At 42.0% G+C, this 19,609-nt stretch overlaps 1 protein-coding gene across 2 annotated transcripts; it reads right to left on the bottom strand.

Moving 5' to 3' along the window:
- Positions 1-1,106: 1,106 nt before the first annotated feature.
- On the bottom strand, positions 1,107-18,472 carry SNF8 (SNF8 subunit of ESCRT-II). Of its 2 annotated transcripts, none has more exons than XM_083147047.1 (8): positions 18,315-18,472; positions 15,972-16,022; positions 14,225-14,363; positions 6,435-6,539; positions 4,404-4,476; positions 4,026-4,167; positions 3,666-3,740; positions 1,107-2,496 (listed from the first exon to the last, which is right to left on the bottom strand). In XM_083147047.1, the coding sequence occupies exons 1-8, from the start codon at positions 18,366-18,368 to the stop codon at positions 2,359-2,361; spliced, it is 777 nt and encodes a 258-aa protein (XP_083003173.1). In that variant the 5' UTR covers positions 18,369-18,472; the 3' UTR covers positions 1,107-2,358. The 2 variants fall into 2 exon arrangements, with proteins under 2 accessions (XP_083003173.1, XP_083003174.1); XM_083147048.1 differs by lacking the exon at positions 18,315-18,472 and adding an exon at positions 17,864-18,023.
- Positions 18,473-19,609: the final 1,137 nt, after the last annotated feature.

Below are 19,609 nucleotides of genomic sequence, written 5' to 3'. Positions count from 1 at the left end.
ATCATCTGTAGCTCGGTTGGCTTCATGGGCAAAGTGGTGCTGATCAGTCAGCTGGGAAAACATTCCTGATATATACGCATTTTATTATTAGTGGGGTGAGCACTACCTGTTGAGACCCATTCACTTTGATTGTTTCAATGTCAACATTTCAATGTAATAAGTTGTTTAATATTAGATTGATATGAGCCCCATGTAACAGCTTTATACATGTATTTATTGCTTGTATACTGTACACAATACCCACAGGTAGGAACAAAACCAGTAATAAGTAGTCTGTCTGTTTCTGGATGTCTGTGAGAGCTTACAGCCGCTATGTCATTGTGTGTTGCCATCTCTACTTGTAGCTGAGGGCATTCACATGTAGAATACGTTTACCATGGGCATAGAGACAGAATTGTGGGCTAAAAAAAAGGTTAGCATATGCCTCTTATTAGACAGTATTGTCCTCAGCAGCACACATTGTGTACCATCCTTATATACTATGGGGCTAGAACAAAATGTTCTGTGCCGACAATACTTTCACCAGAGGATACATGGGGCTTTCCCTACAATTTTGAGTTTGACCTCTGGAGTGGTAATGATTGGTGTTATACGCAGAAGGTCTGAGTACTGTGCATCGGATTAAAAGGGCCCAAATTCCATGTATTTTACCTCAGATTCCAATCCACAGTCCAGTGCGCATCAGATCGGAGATCATCACTGCTGCACCAAGGATCCATCGGAAAAGGATTGCATACGATACATTGTTTACAAAAGGACAGCATACAACATGGTATGTGGTCCTTCCCAGTCTCTGCTGCAGAGTGAAAATGCGGGGTATTGCATGTGAGGTACAGCATGCTATGCCTCGCTGTAGTGGATGGGGCCTTAGCACCTTATTAGTCAAACTCCTGGAAGGAAAATTAGCTACGAGAAGGATGATTGAGTGGACATTTCTTAAGTAATGATAAAATGTGAATATATTAAACCAATCACTGAGATACACTATGTAACAACACTGGTTGAAAATAACTTCTGAAAAATAAAAATAAAGGGGGGGGGGGGGGATTGAATTAGAATAATTTGAATGATTTGGCACATATGTAATTATACAAAAAAAAATCTGGTCGTTTTAACCCCCTTTATTACAAACATTTAATCAATCTATAGGGTGCAAGCAAAAACAAGCATGATTTTAATGCCTAGATAACCCATGTAGTGTTAGTACATTGGGGGACGGATGGATTAAGCCCGGTGAAGTGTTAAAGTGGAAAGTAATAACGCACCAGCCAGTCAGCTCCTAACTTATTTTTGAATTTTTTTTTTTCTAATAACTTTATTACAAGTTACAGGCTGGGGTTGGAAAATGACAGGAGCCGATTGGCTGCTGCATTACCACTTTCCACATTATAACTTCACCAGGCTTAATACATCAGCCCTTGGGTCCTGGTGGAAACTTCCAGTTAGTAAATCCCTAACAATGTATGTTTTGCACATCTTATTTTGAATTAAAAAAAATAATAATTTACATTTCTATATATATTTTGGTCTGTCACAAAAATAAAAAATAAATGAGGTGTAATTCATATTTCAGCTAAATCACTGGGATAAGAGGTTATAATGAAGGAATAATAATAGGACAGAGGAAAGGAGAAGGCACCCATAATACAGTACTAGTTTGGGAAGGAGCTGTTCTCCAGAATGACCTACTGTTTTGCCATATTCTGCGGTGACTACAGGGTAGTCTTACCCGAGGACATTACAGACAATACCTGCTTTATACAAACACAGAAGGAAAAAATGGATGAAGATGAATAATGTTCCATTCCTCCTTTTAGTGATCATACATTTTTTGGGGAAATGTGTAATTATGCTACTCAAAATAGCAGTGGGCAGCATGATATAGGAAAGTGAATTTCACTGATCCACAAAAATAATTAAATATTCCAAAGCTTTAGTGGTAGAAAGTATAATATATTAATAAACAAGATCTGCTCTTTGTCGGCTGATAGGAACACTTCTTTTATATGCCACATGACTCCATGTTAGATTGCATATATGGCCCATTATTTTGTGTGTCTGTGTGTCCCTGGAGACTTAATACTTTAGAAAGAAACTTTAAACGTTCTGCAAAAACTGTCCCACTGTACTTTTTACACAGTTGATGAGACGCTGATATTTGGCTGAGGTTAAAGTGGAGAATTCAGAAAGTGATAAATATACAGAAGAACTGAATAAGTCAGGAAATAGATGTCAAATATAAGTTCTCCAGACCAAATTAGAGAGAGCTCAACACAAAATAAAATGTCTTTCCCTCAGAGGCTTTCTTGTAGACGATTAGTCTGAGGTAGTAGAGACTTCCTTTATTGGCCACGGGTGTCAGGGAGGTCCCTCTCTGGACTCCTCTGGCATGATTGGTTTAGAATAAAGTTCAGTAAAGAGAGCTGGCAGCCAATACTGGGCCTCCCCTGCAGCTTGTGAGTCCAGCCATGCCAAGCCTTCTTTCAGTAGATGTTCCTGTGTAATCACACAAAGAGTAATCATTGCACCATTTCTCACAAGTCTCTGGATTAAACAGGACAGAATGCCTGGTTATGCACACACACCATGCATTCCATTACAATCACTGTAGCCGTATTTTGTGGATGAACTATTTTAGAAAAAAAAGTCTGGATTTATTCAGCATGATAGACTCCTAGTAAAAGCTCAGAATCCCCCACACAGAATCAGCAAGACTCTAGGTTAACAATCTGCAGTAAATATATGTAGGTAGAAAAAGGCAAACAAGCAGCTTGTCACTGTAATTGTATTAGGGACATGCAGACTGATTAAACATAATAGGAGACATTTAACAATTGTTTTCTGAAGAGGGGAGGGGGATAAGACAACAAGTAGTTACACTGAAATACCAGGTTAATATTGCCATGTAAGGCTGCAGTTAAAAAAATTCAATAAATAAATTCATATAACGCAAAAAAAAAAGCACACTTTTTGAGCCTCACAACCTGTTACATTGCCACCCAGAGCTATATATCTATGATGATGCTGCACTATATGCATCAGTAAAGGCATGTGTAAACTCACCAGTCCATGCACAGCTCCCGGCCTGTCTGGGGGTAGAAGAGAACAAAAGCCACCAGCAGCTGGCCGGAGGGGTATGACAATGGCCTGGGTGGTGTGTGGGAAGGGGTAACACATGACCACATCCCTCCGCTGGTGAGCAGTATACATACTGTAAATCACCTGAGACAGATATCTGCCGCATCCTCACCCCACAGAGGGTCTCACCCTATCTTGCTGGACTGATTTACCACCTCCCCTCACCGGTAAGTGGCCACGTGTCCCCACTGCAGGTTCGTTTGATGGCTCCTGCAACTGCTTCATGGTTACTTCGGTTACTTGCCGATTCCCAAGATGGCAAGTGACCCGGGGTTCCAGTATAGTATATGAAGAAGGGGGTAATGGCGGTATCGGTATATGGAGGAGGGGCACAGTGTACAAATCTCCGTCGCATGCCCACTAGTGGCTGCTGGCAGCACCACAGAAGTGAGGAGCAGCGTTGACCTTTTATATATCTATATATAACTTACGTCTCATGGTGTAAAATGTTAGGAGATAGAATACTGTGCGTTTCTTTGGGTGCCATATGCAAATGTTTATTGTTGTACAAAAAAGTTTAAACTCACCAACACATGTATCGCTCTTTCTTTCTCCCAGTTCAAACTTGATCTGATTTCACTAACTGTTACATAACCATTTTTCTGCAGGGCAAAAAGAAAACAGAAGAAAGTGATTTAAAAATATAAAACATTTTTTAAATTCAGAATGTCAAAACTGAATTATTTTCCAAAGCGGGATATGTAACCTGTACCAATCTCTTAGCAATACGTGAACACTTGTGCACAAATACTGCATTATTACACAGTTTAAGGTGCAAATATTTCCTGTGCACCTGTTGCCTATACAGTTTTATGAGCTCAGCCAGTAAATCTAAAAATGCAGCCTAGTAATACCTCGACTACTGCATGTTGTTTCAATTTACTAACCTCTGCCAGCTGTAAGACCACTGTGTGATCCATGTTCAGTTCTGCAGGAACTGACTGCACCAGGTAAGAGCCACCCACAGGGATGATACCGAACCCACTACCGAGGACTTTTAATTTTTTGATTGCCCTGATGATATCATCTCTAAAACAAAATAGGACAACCGTGAGACGACAGCATCCGTGGGTTACAGCCCCCTGGGACAGATGTATTATGCCTAGTAAAGTGATAAAGTGGTGATAAAATGGAAGGTGGTAACGCACCAGCCAATCAACTCTTGTCATTTTTCAAACACAGCTGATTGGCTGATGCGTTATCACCACTTTATCACTTTACTAGGCTTAATACATCTGTCCCCTTGTAACTTCACATATACTTACTGACTGACATCCTGAGCGAGCTTTCCTCTTCCCTTCAAAACCTGCTGATGGAGCTCAGCCAATGTTATTAGACCTAGAAGAAGATTGAGAGGTTACAGGTTAGCCCCATAGACTCAGGCTTGTGAAGGCTCTTATGGTTATTTAACATGCTTAACCCTTTGAGTGCCAACAACTCTGAGTTGTGCAAAATATCTGCTAAAAATCATTTATTATATAAATTAAAATAAAAAATGTTGTGTTATATAATATTATACTTCCTATACAAAGGTAAACATTACAGGTCATTATGATGAATAAAAAAGGTTTGCTTGGCAGTTTGTACACCTATTTTGACAAATTCACTTGAATTTGGCACCTTAAAGGGTTAAGACAGACCACTGCTTCCATGTGCATTCAGATATTGTAGAGCTCTGATTAAGGTTTTTTTTTTTATTATTATTAATTTAAATCAAATATATTTATATTTTTTAATGAATTTTGCAACTGTGCCTGGCTTGCTCATATGGGGAAATGTATTTATTAATAACAGATAGATCCATCCATCCATCCATATATCTATCTATATCGTGCACACCTATTTACAGACAAAATTTAGCAATACAAAAACAGTAAACAGTTTCTATCCCAGTGGAGCTTACAATCCATATTACCTACCACATGTAAACACACACTTTGGTTAATGTTTGTATCAAATCTTCTACATAAAATCCACAAAAGCTTTGAGAATAAACTGTACAAAATCCATGGGGCAATGGAGGAAATCAAACAAGTTATGAGAAAATAAACGCTAACCATTACACCAACCGTGATTAGGCTTCTCAAAGTATCTTAAATCCCTGTATATGATGTTTATTGATTGCTGTAGTGATGCATTGGATTTGCACAAATAATTTAAATGACTACTACAACACCCAATAGAAACATATAAAAAGGGACATAAAATATTCTCAGAAACATTAGCACAGCTGTTTTACGACTGCAAAACCAGTCAAATTTTTGTTTTATATTCCGGGATTTGAGATTGAAAAACTTAATCCCATGATTCTCAGGATTAGCTTCCGGATGCTATTCTGGGAACAGCTATGAATCAGTCCTTCAGCGGGAGGGTGGGCAGATACGGCGGGGCTGTGCGTAGCTGCCAAGCGTGACCTCTTTCAGAACACTGCGCAGCAACGCAGCCTGTAAGACGATCTGGTGGTGCTCAGCATTGCCCCGGCAGAAAGGGATCCAATGCACATTTTGAACCCCAAATGCCGGCATTGGAGGATCCAATCCTGGCAAAAAAATGCCCTAATATCCATTATCATCCCTAGTCACAATTAAACACATCTGGTACATGTCATATACCCAATTATCTCAGCTCCTAGTACATGTTTTATCCAAATATGCAATGCACGTTTAACTCTGTTTTGTTTTTTCCACTACTCATAGAACTAACTTTTTTGAGAGTGTTAATCAAGAGGGTTCCCACGGAGGATTAGTGCTCCAAGATAACAAATTATAAACCAACAATTGGCAGCTTCTGGCTACAGAAATACCTTTTAAGTATACCCTAAATGTCAGGTTCTCAGCAGCAGACAGCAGTGTAGATTTAAATATGGGAAAGTTCTGTGGAGAATGCTATTGAAAAACAAATGTTTACAGTATAAATAATAATAAAAAGATAATCACTACAGCTGAGTACACACCATGTGACAGTGCGACGGTACAACAATACATTGCATCCACCTGACACACTAACCGTTCCTCTTAACAGCCGCATAATGTATGAATGTATGTAATACCACCACGACGGCTGTGAAATCATCATGCTGCATATGTAGTACATCCAATGGGATGATCAATTGGCAGGAACAACGGATTAGGAGTGCACACTACACGATTTGTGCAATATATTGTTCTGATCCGTGTCAAACAATACATCCTATAATGTGAACAGTGGCGGCTCCAGAGGTGAGTCTACATTTCTACAATAAACCAATACTTATTTTCCTACAATAAACCATTGCAAATCTAGGCCATTACACTCACCTCCATTGTGATGTTTTAGTGCCAGGCACACTTCAACTATCTGTACTCCAAGTTCATAGTAAAAGTCTCCAACACCCAACATTTCTGACCAGAATCCTTTACCAGCTGAGAAAGCAAATAGAAAAACTTAAGAATTGTTTTGTACAAAATGTTGGTTACAAAAAATGGGAGTGACTATGTTCCAAAGAACATTTTTCTGGTTAGTACTCATACCTATTGTGGGTGGTATTCAATCCTGGATTCCGACTGTCAGAACTTCCCGACAGTTGGAATCTGGGCCGTTCATTGTTTCTTCTTACAGGAACTCAACAATTGGTATTCAATGTACTGAGTGTCGGAAACAGCCACAGATTGTCAAAAAAACGGCAAAACCCACAACAGTTTCCAACAAAACAGATCAGACTTGTCTTATAGTTGGATCTGTTTTGTTAAACTGCCTTCACTCCTGTAGTTAATGGCAGAAATAGTGGCCGAATTTGAATACCACCCCCTATGTTTTTTTTTTACCTCACCAAAAGAATCAGAGTTTTAATTTCCTAACCAACTCTCAAATCATTGCAAGTTGTAATTTCCAATAGGAGTACTGGATAAAGTTCTAGAATATGCCTTACAACGATGCTCTTTGTATAACTGTTCATGACACATAGAAGATGCAGCCGTTTTGTTGACAGAACCATGTCTATTATGAAAACATTAGTTCTAAATGAACTAATAAGTAAGCAAACTGGATGAGTGAGCAAAATGGCTGCCTCTGCTGTGTTGCTTACAAAGTGTTATAATGATATAACCAATTCTTAAGGTCCATACACACTGGGTGACTATGCCCAGCGTGTATGGACAGCATGCACACTGAGCGGCTTTCCCCTGCCGATGGGAGGGGGGAGGATGGCGTTGCATACATCACCGTCTATCCGCCCCTCTCACAAGCTTCCCCGCGCACACTTGAATGGATGTTTATGCAAAACCATCAAATGATTTCTACAGTGTTTGCATATGTCAGCTGCCCGCCCCCCTGCATCCGCATCATGGGCGCATTTAGAAACATAGAAACATAGAATTTGACAGCAGATAAGAACCACTTGGCCCATCTAGTCTGCCCCTTTTTTAAACATGTTACCTCAAACCATATTATATCCTTATTTTTTTGTAAGGATATCAATATGCTTATCCCATGCATGTTTAAATTGTACTACTGTATTTGCCTCTACCACCTCTGATGGGAGGCTATTCCACTTATCTACTACTCTTTCTGTGAAGTAATTCTTCCTCACATTTCCCCTGAATCTTCCTCCCTCTAGTGTCAGTGTGTGTCCTCGTGTTCTGCTGCTCCTCTTCCTGTGAAGAATGTCTCCCACCTGTACCTTGTTAAAACCCTTGATATATTTGAAAGTTTCTATCATGTCCCCCCTTTCCCTTCTCTGCTCTAAAGTATACATATTAAGATGTTTTAGTCTTTCCTGGTATATTTTGTGATGTAGGCCATGCACCATTTTAGTTGCCCTTCTTTGTACAGTCTCTAATGTATTTATATCCTTCTGGAGATATGGCCTCCAGAACTGAACACAATACTCTAGGTGAGGTCGTACCAATGACCTATACAGTGGCATTATTACTTCTTACTTTCTACTGCTGATACCTCTCCCTATGCAACCAAGAATCTGACTTGCCTTCTTCATTGCTTTGTTACATTGCCTACCTGCTTTTAAGTCCCCTGAAATAGTGACACCTAGATTCCTCTCTTCCTCAGTAGTTTCCATTATAGTGCCATTTATAATATATTTAGTCTTTGGATTTCTGAGACCCAAGTGCATGATTTTGCATTTTTTGGCATTAAACTGTAGTTGCCATGCTCTTGACCATTCCTCTAATCTACCTAGATCCTCAATCATTTGTTTTACCCCTCCTGGTGTGTCTACCCTGTTGCATACCTTTGTGTCATCTGCAAAAAGGCACATTTTACCCTCAATTCCATTTGCAATATCACCAATAAAGATATTTAAAAGCACTGGTCCAAGTACAAATCCCGGGGGTACCCCACTTGTATCCTTTCCCTCCTTTGACTGTACTCTGTTTACTACAACTCTGTTTTCTTCTACAATCCCATGGCAGCCATCACATTGGGATATCGCCCTATTCCTTGAGTTAGACAGGTTACTTTTTTCCCAGGCTCCTCCCCCTTGGGTATATACCACTGCTCCTCCCTTCTCCTGGTGTCTTTTTTTCCTGTCTCCTTGTTAGTTAGGGCAGGAAGGTTACTTTTATTTTTGGGCTCACCTTTAGATACAGGGGTCACTCAGGGTGGTTGCAGCTTGGGAGCGTGACCCTTATTAGGGTTCCTGTGTCCATGCCATCAGGAGTACAGCAGCGAGCATTTGGGAAGCCTCCTCTCTCCTTCATAACACCAGCAGTAGCGCTTAACAGCGTGTGCACACTCCGGTAAAGATACAGGCGGGGAGAAGACTCCAGCGTGCTACAAGCGCGGACGCCGGGATTTGGACTACAGGAGCCAGAATCCCTTGCGTCGCGTCTTCCTGTAGCGTACTTCCGGTTTCGGCAGTACGCGCTGAGACTACAGGCTCCAGGCTCCTTTGCGCTATTGCACACTTCCGGTACACCAGACGGCGTTTTGCACGCTTCCCAGCGCGCTCTGCTTGAATAAAAAGGGAGCCTGTCAGTGTCTGCTGTGAGGCAAAGCAGCAGCAGTGGAGTTCTGTGCAAGCAGCTGTAAGGTAGGACGATGGGTTACCTTCTGCTATCAGCATCTGTAACGCAGTGTGTGTATACATACCTTATGGGTTTTTATGTTGCTGCAGATATTGGTGTTGTGAGATGGATCTGCCTTCCCCCAGTAGAGAAAACAGTGCCCCTGTGAGGTGAGCCTTATTCGTTTTTGTGATAGGGAGTTTTAGAAAATTTTATTTCAGATTAGTAATAGGGTTTTGTTGTTGTTATAGTGTGCCTTCTGAAGCAAGGAAGAAAGTTGTTAAAAAGAAGCATACAGAAATACGCTGCATGGCTTGTGATAGAGTAATTGATGCTGCACTTGACAAAACTATATGTAATAGCTGTGAACCACAGCCTGAAGCCTCTGATAATCAGTCTATAATGCTGGAGAAATTAATGGACTGGATGAAAAAATCCTTTGTGGCCAAAGAGGAGTATTTAGAACACCAAGGGTCTAAGAGAACAAGAGACCAGGCAGGATTGGCGTATGAAGGAAATGATACCTCTGATGATGGGGAGGAATTTAAGGATTCTTCGGATGAGCCAGGGGAGATTAAGGAGGATACTAGAGTGTTCAATTTTGAAACAGTGGAATATGTGCTGAAGCATATTTATAAGTCTATGAATTATAAAGAGACTGTCACACCCATAGAAGGGGCTGATTTATTATTTGAGGACAGATCCAAGAAGGGTCGTTCCTTCCCGGTTCATCGTGTTATGAAGGAGACTATTGTGAAAGAATGGTCAAATTTGGAGAAAAAACAAGGGAAATTATTCCGTATTGATAAAATGTATCCTATAAAGGATGACGAATTTCTTAAATGGTGTGGTATACCAAAGATAGATGCGGCGGTGGCAGAGGTGACATCTCGCACTACATTACCATTGGAAGATGGAGCCTCATTCCGAGATCCAATGGATCGGAGAATGGAGGGTTCATTGAAGAAACTACACCTTTCCACAGCGGTGTCCTTGAAATCAGGGGTAGCGATGGCTTCAGTCACAAGGGCGTTGAGGATGTGGTGTACTACACTTCATACGGACTTAGAGGAGAAGATCTCGAGACAGTACATCATGAAGAATCTAGTAGTGATTCAAAAGGCGGTTGAATTTCTTTGTGAAACGTCGTTAGATGTGACCTCCTTTGCGGCCAGATCTATGGCAGCAGGAGTAAGCAGCAAGGAGGGCTCTATGGTTGCGATCCTGGTCGGCTGATTCTCATTCCAAAAACCGTCTGGTCTCGTTACCATTTGAAGGATCATTTCTCTTTGGCACCAAGCTAGATGCTCTGATTCACAGGCTTACGGGGGGCAAATCCCTAAAGCTTCCTCAGGATAAAAAGAATAAATTCCCGTATCCAAGTACCTATAAGCAAACCTTTAGAGATGCCAAAGCATACAGGCCGGGTAGGCCGTACAGTCAGAGAGGCTCCTTTTCCGGCTCCAGACAGTCCTTTCGGCAGAGTTATAGAAGAGGTGGAAGACAATGACAACCAGCTATTTCCCCCGGTGGGAGCCCGTCTGGCCCAGTTTCCACATGTATGGGACATTTCAATTCAGGACAGGTGGGTACAGAGGATAATTCGAGAGGGTTATTCCTTGGAATTCAACCAGACTCCCACCACAGATTTTTTTCAGGTGTCAAGAAGACCCAGGTCGGCCCTAGAGTCAAGAGAGTTAGGGAAGATTCTGACCAATTTGCTGTCCATAGAAGCAGTGGAGACCGTGCCAAGGAACCAGTGGGGGAAAGGGATGTATTCCAATCTGTTCCTCGTAGAGAAAAATACGGGGGGGTTCAGAACTATTATAGACTTGAGAAGACTGAATCAATTCCTAATAGTAAAGAAGTTTCGTATGGAGACCATGAGAACCATTACGGCAGGAATAAGAAGGGGGGACTTCATGGTGTCCCTGGACCTAAAAGATGCCTACTATCATGTCCCAGTACATCAGCTGCATCGGAAGTACCTCAGGTTTTGCATAAGAGGGAAGCATTACCAATTTACGTGTCTGCCCTTCGGTCTTGCGGCCTCTCCGAGGGTCTTCACGAAAGTGTTAGTAACTCTGGTGGCATTATTAAGAAGAAGAGGGATTCTTATTTGGCCGTATTTAGACGACATACTCATAGCGGCTCCATCCGAACAGGTGCTGACACATCATATGCAGATTGTGATCGATTGTTTACAGAGGCACGGGTGGCTAGTGAATCGTCAGAAGAGCCAGTTGACGCCCACACAGAGAATCAAGTTTCTGGGGGTGATAATAGACTCAAGAAAGTTCGAAATATCACTGTCAGAAGAGAGGTGCATAAAGGTCAGGGGGTTGTCAGACTCAATTGCAAAAACAAGTGACATCCTTGAAGGAATGCACAAGATTACTAGGGATGATGTCTTCCACAATAGGGGTCATTCCATGGGCTCAATGGAGAATGAGAGAGTTACAGTGGGCAATCCTGCCACTTCTAAAGAAAAGGGTGTCCATAACAAAGAAGATAAATCTGTCTTCAGGAAGCAAGAAGGTCTCTACACTGGTGGGCCAAAGAAGCTTTAGAAGATAAGACGACATCTCTCCAGTCACCAAGATTCCGGTTAATCACAACCAACGCGAGTCAGCTAGGTTGGGGAGCTCATTGCGAGGGAGAGACAATTCAAGGCACGTGGAAGGCAAAAGAGAGTGCAAACTCGTCAAAGTGGCGAGAGGCAGAGGCCGTATGGAGAGCGATAAGAAACTTTTCCCACACGATCAAGGGGACGCATTTAAGAATCTTCTCCGACAATACCTCGGTGGTTGCTTACATAAATCACCAGGGGGGCACCAGGAGCAAGTCGCTCATGACAGTACTCTCAAGGATACTAACTTGGGCGGAAGAGAACGTGGAGTCATTAACAGCCATTCATGTCCCAGGGGAGCAGAACATACTGGCAGATTTCCTCAGCCGAAACAAGGTGCACCCAGGGGAATGGGAGCTGAGTGGAAGGGTCTTCAAAGAAGTGACCAGTCGTTTTGGGGTGCCGGAAGTAGATCTAATGGCGACACACTTAAACAAGAAGGTGAACAGATTCTTCTCCAGATACTCTCTTCCCCACACAGCAGCGATAGATGCTTTCTCCGTCCAGTGGACGTGCGGCTTGGGGTACGTGTTTCCCCCATTTCCACTAATCCCCAAGGTTCTAAAGAAGATAATGGACGATGGGACGGAAGTGATAATCATTCTTCCCTTTTGGCCCCGGAGGGCATGGTTCACAACAGTGCTGAGAATGGCAGTTCAAGAACCTTGGACATTGCCAGTAGTTCCAGAACTCCTGATGCAGGGGCAGCTGCTACATCCAGATCCCGCAGGGTTAGCTTTGACGGCGTGGAGATTGAGCGGAGCCATCTGAGGCAGAAGGGTCTTTCGGACCAAGTAATTTCTCTGTTGCTCCAAGCAAGAAAGAAGATTTCTTCTGTAGCTTATTATAGAGTCTGGCGAGCGTTTCTCAACTGGAGAGGATCGATGGAGGCAGTACAAGAGGTCCCAACTGCTGATGTCTTACAATTCCTCTACAAAGGGTTTGCAGATGGTCTGGCCAATTCAACATTGAAGGTTCAGATTTCAGCCTTAAGTGTCCTTTTGGAGAGAAGACTGGCGGAAGAACAACTGATTATTAGGTTCGGGAATGCGATCAAGAGGATGAGACCTCCAATTAGATCTCTGGTAGCCTCTTGGGACTTGAATCTAGTATTAAAAGCTCTGATGAATCCACCTTTTGAGCCGTTAACAGAAATCTCCTTAAAGTACTTAAATTGGAAGACCGTATTTTTAGTCGCCATTACCTCAGCGAGAAGAGTTAGTGAACTCCAAGCGCTATGGGCGGAGGAGCCATATCTGAAGATTCTTCCTGATAACATTGTTCTTAGAACCAATCCTCATTTTCTCCCCAAAGTCATTTCCGAATTTCATTTGAACCAAGAAATTTCACTGCCGACGTTTTATCCGGAACCCAAGAGTGAGGAAGAGATGGCCTTACACAATTTAGATGTAGTAAGAAGTATTGCTACTTATTTGAAAAGAACAGAGGAAATCAGGAAGACAAGAAGCTTATTTATAATCCCTGAGGGGTCAAGAAAGGGATTGACTCCTACGAAACAAACTATTTCAAGGTGGATCAGGGAGACCATTGTATTCGTGTACAAATTGGAAGGAAGAGAAGTTCCAGCGATTGTCACGGCACACTCTACAAGGGCTACGTCGACTTCGTGGGCTTTGAAGGCGAAGGCGTCGATAAAGGACTTATGTGACGCTGCTACTTGGTCCTCAGTTCATACGTTCTCTAGACATTATGAAGTAAATGTGTCTGTTCCTCAGTTTGGGGATCAAGTATTACATGGTGTGATGGATAATTAAAATAATTATAACTTGACTGGGCCCTCCCGTGTATTTAGCTTTGGTATTTCCAATGTGATGGCTGCCATGGGATCGTAGAAGAAAACATCGGATTATACTTACCGATAATTCCTTTTCTTCCTAGAGACCATGGCAGCCATTATTTGCCCTCCCTTATGTTCTTTTTTCCCAGAGAGGAAGGAGACACTCGAAAAGACACCAGGAGAAGGGAGGAGCAGTGGTATATACCCAAGGGGGAGGAGCCTGGGAAAAAAGTAACCTGTCTAACTCAAGGAATAGGGCGATATCCCAATGTGATGGCTGCCATGGTCTCTAGGAAGAAAAGGAATTATCGGTAAGTATAATCCGATGTTTTCTGTCCTGCAACCACGCTCTTATCCATTCAACTATCTTAGAATCCAATCCCAAGCTTTCAAGTTTATTTAACAGTCTGCGATGTGGGACAGTGTCAAAAGCTTTACTAAAGTCTATTTACATGTGAACGCCCATGAAATGCTGGCTGTTCCCACGGACGCTGCCTCACGCCCCCACCCTCACTGCTAGGTGCGAACGAGGCTGTGAACAAGCAATTTTCCAAGCCCGTCCACACCAAGCAGCTGCACATGCGCATAAAAGTTTATTATAATTTATTTAAAAAAAAAAAATCCCCTTTTTGATGTGGAGAAGAGAGTAAATGAACTTACAGGCCAGGGGATCCACTCCAATTGTTGAGCACATATCTTGAAATTGAACCCTGAACTGGGGATTCTTGCGAATTTCTTGCTTGTGTTTGCTAGCAAATTCTTCTAGGTTTGTTTTAAACATTTCTAACTGCTTGGACATCTACAAGAGACAAAAACGAGTACACGTTAGTGCAAAAGTAAAATCATTATTTCAAGAAAAATTACTTTGGAAATACAAGTTTTATTTTATCATTAAACTAGTTCTGCATGTGCCACCAAGACCTGCCAGTGACTCCCATTAGTTCCCAAGCACCAAACAGATGTCTCATAAACAGAGCTCCATTCTTCATATAGTCTAATAGAACACTGGCTTGTATTTTTAATCTGTGTTATAAAATAGGATTTAAAAAAATTGGGCCATGATGCCTGACATTGGGCCTTATTCTAGTTCACTCTTTCTAACAAAATCCTTCTAAAGGTGCGTACACACGGGGGGGGGGGGGGGGGGCGATTTTGTGTAATATTGTGGGCAATATGGTCGCTGAGCGACCATATTGCCCGCGATGGGAGCGTGCACCAGCGATATATATCGCCGGGTGCGCACTCCCGTTTTCTCCCCCGTAGTGATCGCTGGTCGCAGGAACATGCTCCTGCGACCAGCTGATTTCCACTGCCGGGCTCCCCCAGGCAGTTTCTTTTTCATCAGCGACCATCTCTGGTCGCTGATGAACAGGAGACACAGAGCAATATATTGCTGAGTAATATATCTCCCCCGTGTGTACGGGGCTTTAGATGGACAAAACCATGTGCACTGCAGGGGGGCAGATGTAACTTGTGCAGAGAGAATTAGATTTGGGTGGGGTTTTACTTCAAAGTGAGATCTGTATTGCAGTTTAAAAATAAAGCAGCCAGTATTTACAATGCACAGAAACAAAAAAACTCACCCAAATCAAATTCTCTCTGCACATTTTACATCTGCCCCCTGCAGTACACATGGTTTTGTCATTCTAAGAAGGATTTTGTCAGAAAGAGTGAACTAGAATAAGGCCCATTGTGTCTTGCGTGAATTTGTTATTCCTTTTTAAGAGCGCTACTCACTGTAAGCAGCAGCTCAGCGTGTACTGAGCATTTTGATATGATCGCCTACACCAGTGATGGAGAATCTTGGCAACCCAGCTAAATAGCAAAACTGTTGCAGGGCATGCTGGGATGTGTAGTTTAACAACAGTTGGAGTGCCAATGTTCTCCATCACTGACCTACACCAATGTCGGATAACAGATATGTTTTGTGCAAGTTGCTTATTCTAGAGCACCAAATCAAAAGTTGTTCACAGGGGAACTGAAGACAGATCAGTTTGTATCTAATAAAGCAGGCTATGGTTCTGATGGGGCACACTTGTACTCATGGATACTGCTGTATGATCAGGTTCCCTCAAAATAAAAGTAGAGGAACAGCATGACTGTGAGTGATAAAGAGAGTTAATAGGAATGCAGGTTAATGAAGGTGGTTATGGTAAAGTGTAATTTTTTAGAAGTGAGAGATCTACTGATCGTTTATCTAGCTAGATTCTGATTGGTTGCTATGGGCAACATTTCTCACTTCTACAAACTTCACACTTTAGTACATTTACCCCCTTAGATTCTAACTAAAATATTTGCTGAACCCTGTTGAAGTTCTGCTTCTCTCTATCTAAGCATAGCTAGGCTACCTTTATTACAATGGAAGGGATTAATAAGAAGCATATCAATAAACTGCAGTCCTATTCACCTGTACAAGCTGGTCCTCCGCCAAGACATTCCCTCGCTCCTTGTACTTGGCCTGGAATGAGAATAACATTCAAATTGTAATGGTCTGTGCAATCAATTAACAAAATGAGTCTCAATTTATTTCTTAAATCAAAGCAAATTAGTAGATATGTTAATTTAAAAAAAAGCACATGCAAATATCAATGATCTTAAAAACGGTATTTCTAAAGTTAATATACAAATCCTCAATGTTTGGCAAGCAACAGCTCATCACATTGAATTTGTCCCTTTGTAATTATAGACCAAAGGATTGGATTAACATTGTTTTATAAGGAACTATTCTACTACACTGGATGTGTAAGTAGTAAGGTAGGATAACATTGGTTAGCGCCATAGCTGGTATATGGTCCTAAAGTGGACATGCATTGGGTTGATCACTATAGGGCGGCACATGAAAAATGTCAACAGGGATGGAAGGCCTACACAAGCATTAGGTCGGCAATGGCTAGGCAGACAGTCAAAAGGTCGACATGAGTTTCACAATTTTTTTAAGGCAACACTTGACGACATGTGGTATTTCATGCCCCACCATCCACTAGGGCATAGGGCAGCGGTTCTCAAACTGGGTCCTGACCTTCTCAGAATGGGGCCCCGACTCCATGTTGCTGAATATCAGGCTGATGACTTTTCTAATCTCAGTCAGTGATTCAAGGAGTCTGACAAATCTGTTGACCCATCAGTTTGTGCCTCCACAATGCTGCCATGTATGTGCTTCTGCAGTAACTTACTGGGGTCCTGTCATTATTTTTATTGTCTGTTGCGGCCCCAGAGCAAAATAGTTTGAGGACCGCTGCACTCGGGCATGGAGGCAGCATGGAATAGTGTGCTGAGCGTAGTGGGGCACCGTGTCCGAAGCATGGCCGAGCACAGTGAGGGTATGCGGTACACTTTGATGGTGTCCTTGTCGACATTTGGACTGTCAACATAGCCATGGTCGACCTAATGCTTGTGTCGCCATTCTGTGGTCCACCCAATGACCCATAGCCATTCAGCCATAAACTTCACTAAACACTAAAGAGCTTTGCTGCATGAAGTGGATAATGACAGCAAATATGTGTACATTGTTATAATAAGCAATATGTAGTCTTTTATATATGGAAAATTACAATACAAAGAGTGATGACAATTCAAAGTTAAAATATCTATTTCTTCAGGTTAAATTTACATTCTAAGATCAGGACATGATAGATCTCTCAGGCAGTGTAGAATGGGGTCATAAAGATCAGAATTGTCTAGCATCTTCATTCATCTTCTACTGTAGGTCTGTTACACATTTTGCTAACCGGTTGTTCCGTTAAACTATTTCATTTGCTGTAAACTTGCAATTTCCAAGTTGTACAACAGATGTTTGCCTTTAGTCAAACATTTGATAAAAGCATGGTGCATCAGTGCAGCGCCAGTCACTGAGCCACAAGTCCTGAGCAAACCTGAAAAACACCATTTTTATTTCCCCCCTCTACCCTAGTCACTGAATTCTGGGCGCAGACACCATTATGTCATTAGTGTCAGTGGTACAGCTGTAAGAATGATTGTAAAGGATGATGAATACGGTTGTACTGTCGCCTTGCAAAATGCTTTAAGTAGCATTTTACAGTGGTTGCTATAATGGCATGTATGTTCCTGATTATTTAGCTAGCTAAGTAGCTAACTACATCAATTAGAAACAGACACATCTATTGTAAATATCAGTGTGTTTGGTCTTCACATATACTATCATTTGCAAATTTGCGATCTTGTAAAAGTCACACAATGTTAACCTCTGAATGTCATTATCCCAATCAGTTGTTACATTAACATCTGTGACTACAAACTTTTTACACAATGTAAACAAGTACATCTATTAAGACTGTTCACCTAAGTGTCCATGCTATCCTGTGTCCCAAATGATTCCCAGTAAATGCATCAGCGTCTCTGACAGTCTGCACAGAGTTAGGTTTTAAAAGGTTCAGGAACACCCCTATACAGGCAGTGGTGCACTATATCCACATCTTCTACCACAACTGTTAAGAAAAAAACTAAACAGAGCATGTTGTAATAATTTTCCACACTGTGGAGGTATTAGTGCAACACTCCAGCTGTTGGGCCAACTACATGTCCCAGCAAGCCCTGTTAGGCAAGTCCACACTGAGGTAGAAGAGGTGAATGACTAATGTCAGCGAGTGGGTACCAGGACAGTTCAGGAAGAACACCCCTATCACTGGTATGCGAATTGATGGGTATAGAGCACTGGGCAAATCAAGAAGCTCAATCACAGGAATCACACCCCTCCCCCCCAAACTCGGTTATCTATGACCAGCCGCATCACCTCCGCCAACTTCTTCTTGGCTATCGCCCCCGCTCCCACCCCTCTCCGGTGCATGATTGATTGAGCTTCACAGCAACACTTCCGCGATGTGATATCACCAGTTGTGCGACGCTGCTGTCATCCGCTCACTGTATTCACGTTGCGCTGGTTCTCAACGCTAGGGGAAATAAAGTACATCCATTGTATGTATCTACTACCACGATGTTTAAGTTAAATTGTTGCGGCCATTTTTTAGGAGACCGCCTCGAGTAGTCAATCATTACTAGGAGTTAATCACTGTTATAATCCCCAGTAATTGCCATCGGTGCTAAATTAAATTCAAAGAAACTTAAGTCACTGAAGTGTACAGGATCAGCATTTGGTTATTACCCATAATGTGGGTTTGTTCCGGTTTATGGGTTAAGATTGGATCATTTATATTGTCTGCTAATATACTGCCTCCTTTATATTTTCATATTCATTTTTAATAATGTCATAATATGTGTCTAATATTTAAAACCTTGCCTTTAATTGGGATGTGATGTCTTGGAAAGGTTCCATATCCATATTAAGGATGTGAAGGAGAAAAGGCCCCAGTGTTTGTAGCTTACCACCAGCTAAAAGCCATGATACAGTACCACTGCATTTTAGACATGGTTGCCTACCTGACCCTCTCCTTCAGGGAGAACATGCTCTGTTCCTGGACTGGTAATGTATGACTACCCTCACCTGTGGGGAGCTAGGCAATTAATAAGGAAGGTGTTTCACCACAGGTGATGGCATTCATACATTACCAGGGAAGTCCAGGAACAGAGCATTTTCTCCCTGAAGGAGAAAGCTGTGAAGGATCCCTTGGAGTGTTTTTCTAAATGGTAGGAATGGCTATTAACCATTGACGATTCAAAACCATTGATGATCCATGGGCGATCCCAAACACTTTTGGCTTTGATGGTTTCCAACATTGATGGCAGCCACGGGGCCAATGTTTTTTTGTCATTTTATTGATTTATATATTAGAGTTGCTAGACTTCCAGCTTACATGGAGAGTGTTGTGCCATCCAGAATGGTATTATTTGCCACCTTGACAGGCTGAGGTGTCAGTCACAGCCCAACCATGCCCCCTGTTCTTGCACAGAGGCAGCAGCAATGGTTGTTCTGTGCATGCACTAAAAAACACAGATGGTAAAACAATCAACGGTACCATGCCAAACAAATCTTATTGACTTTTTTGACTACGTGACCAAAATAATAGATGGGGCCATAGATGTGCATACCCTCCAACATGACCCATTGCATTCGGTACACAATGCTCTGTT

The sequence above is a fragment of the Crinia signifera genome, chromosome 6 (assembly GCF_055691185.1).
Source record: "Crinia signifera chromosome 6, ASM5569118v1, whole genome shotgun sequence".
NCBI classification, from domain to species: Eukaryota; Metazoa; Chordata; class Amphibia; order Anura; family Myobatrachidae; genus Crinia; species Crinia signifera.
Note: the sequence above shows the minus strand (reverse complement) of the source record. Positions and strands in the feature narration are given on the sequence as shown.

Coding starts and splice junctions, on each gene's coding strand:
- SNF8 (XM_083147047.1), bottom strand. CDS start 18,368: ATGCACCGGAGAGGGGTGGGAGCGGGGGCGATAGCCAAGAAGAAGTTG. Junction 4,168..4,403: donor CTCGCTCAGGATGTCAGTCA/GTAAGTATATGT, acceptor ATTTTGTTTTAG/AGATGATATCATCAGGGCAA. Junction 2,497..3,665: donor AAAGAGCGATACATGTGTTG/GTGAGTTTAAAC, acceptor GTGATTACACAG/GAACATCTACTGAAAGAAGG.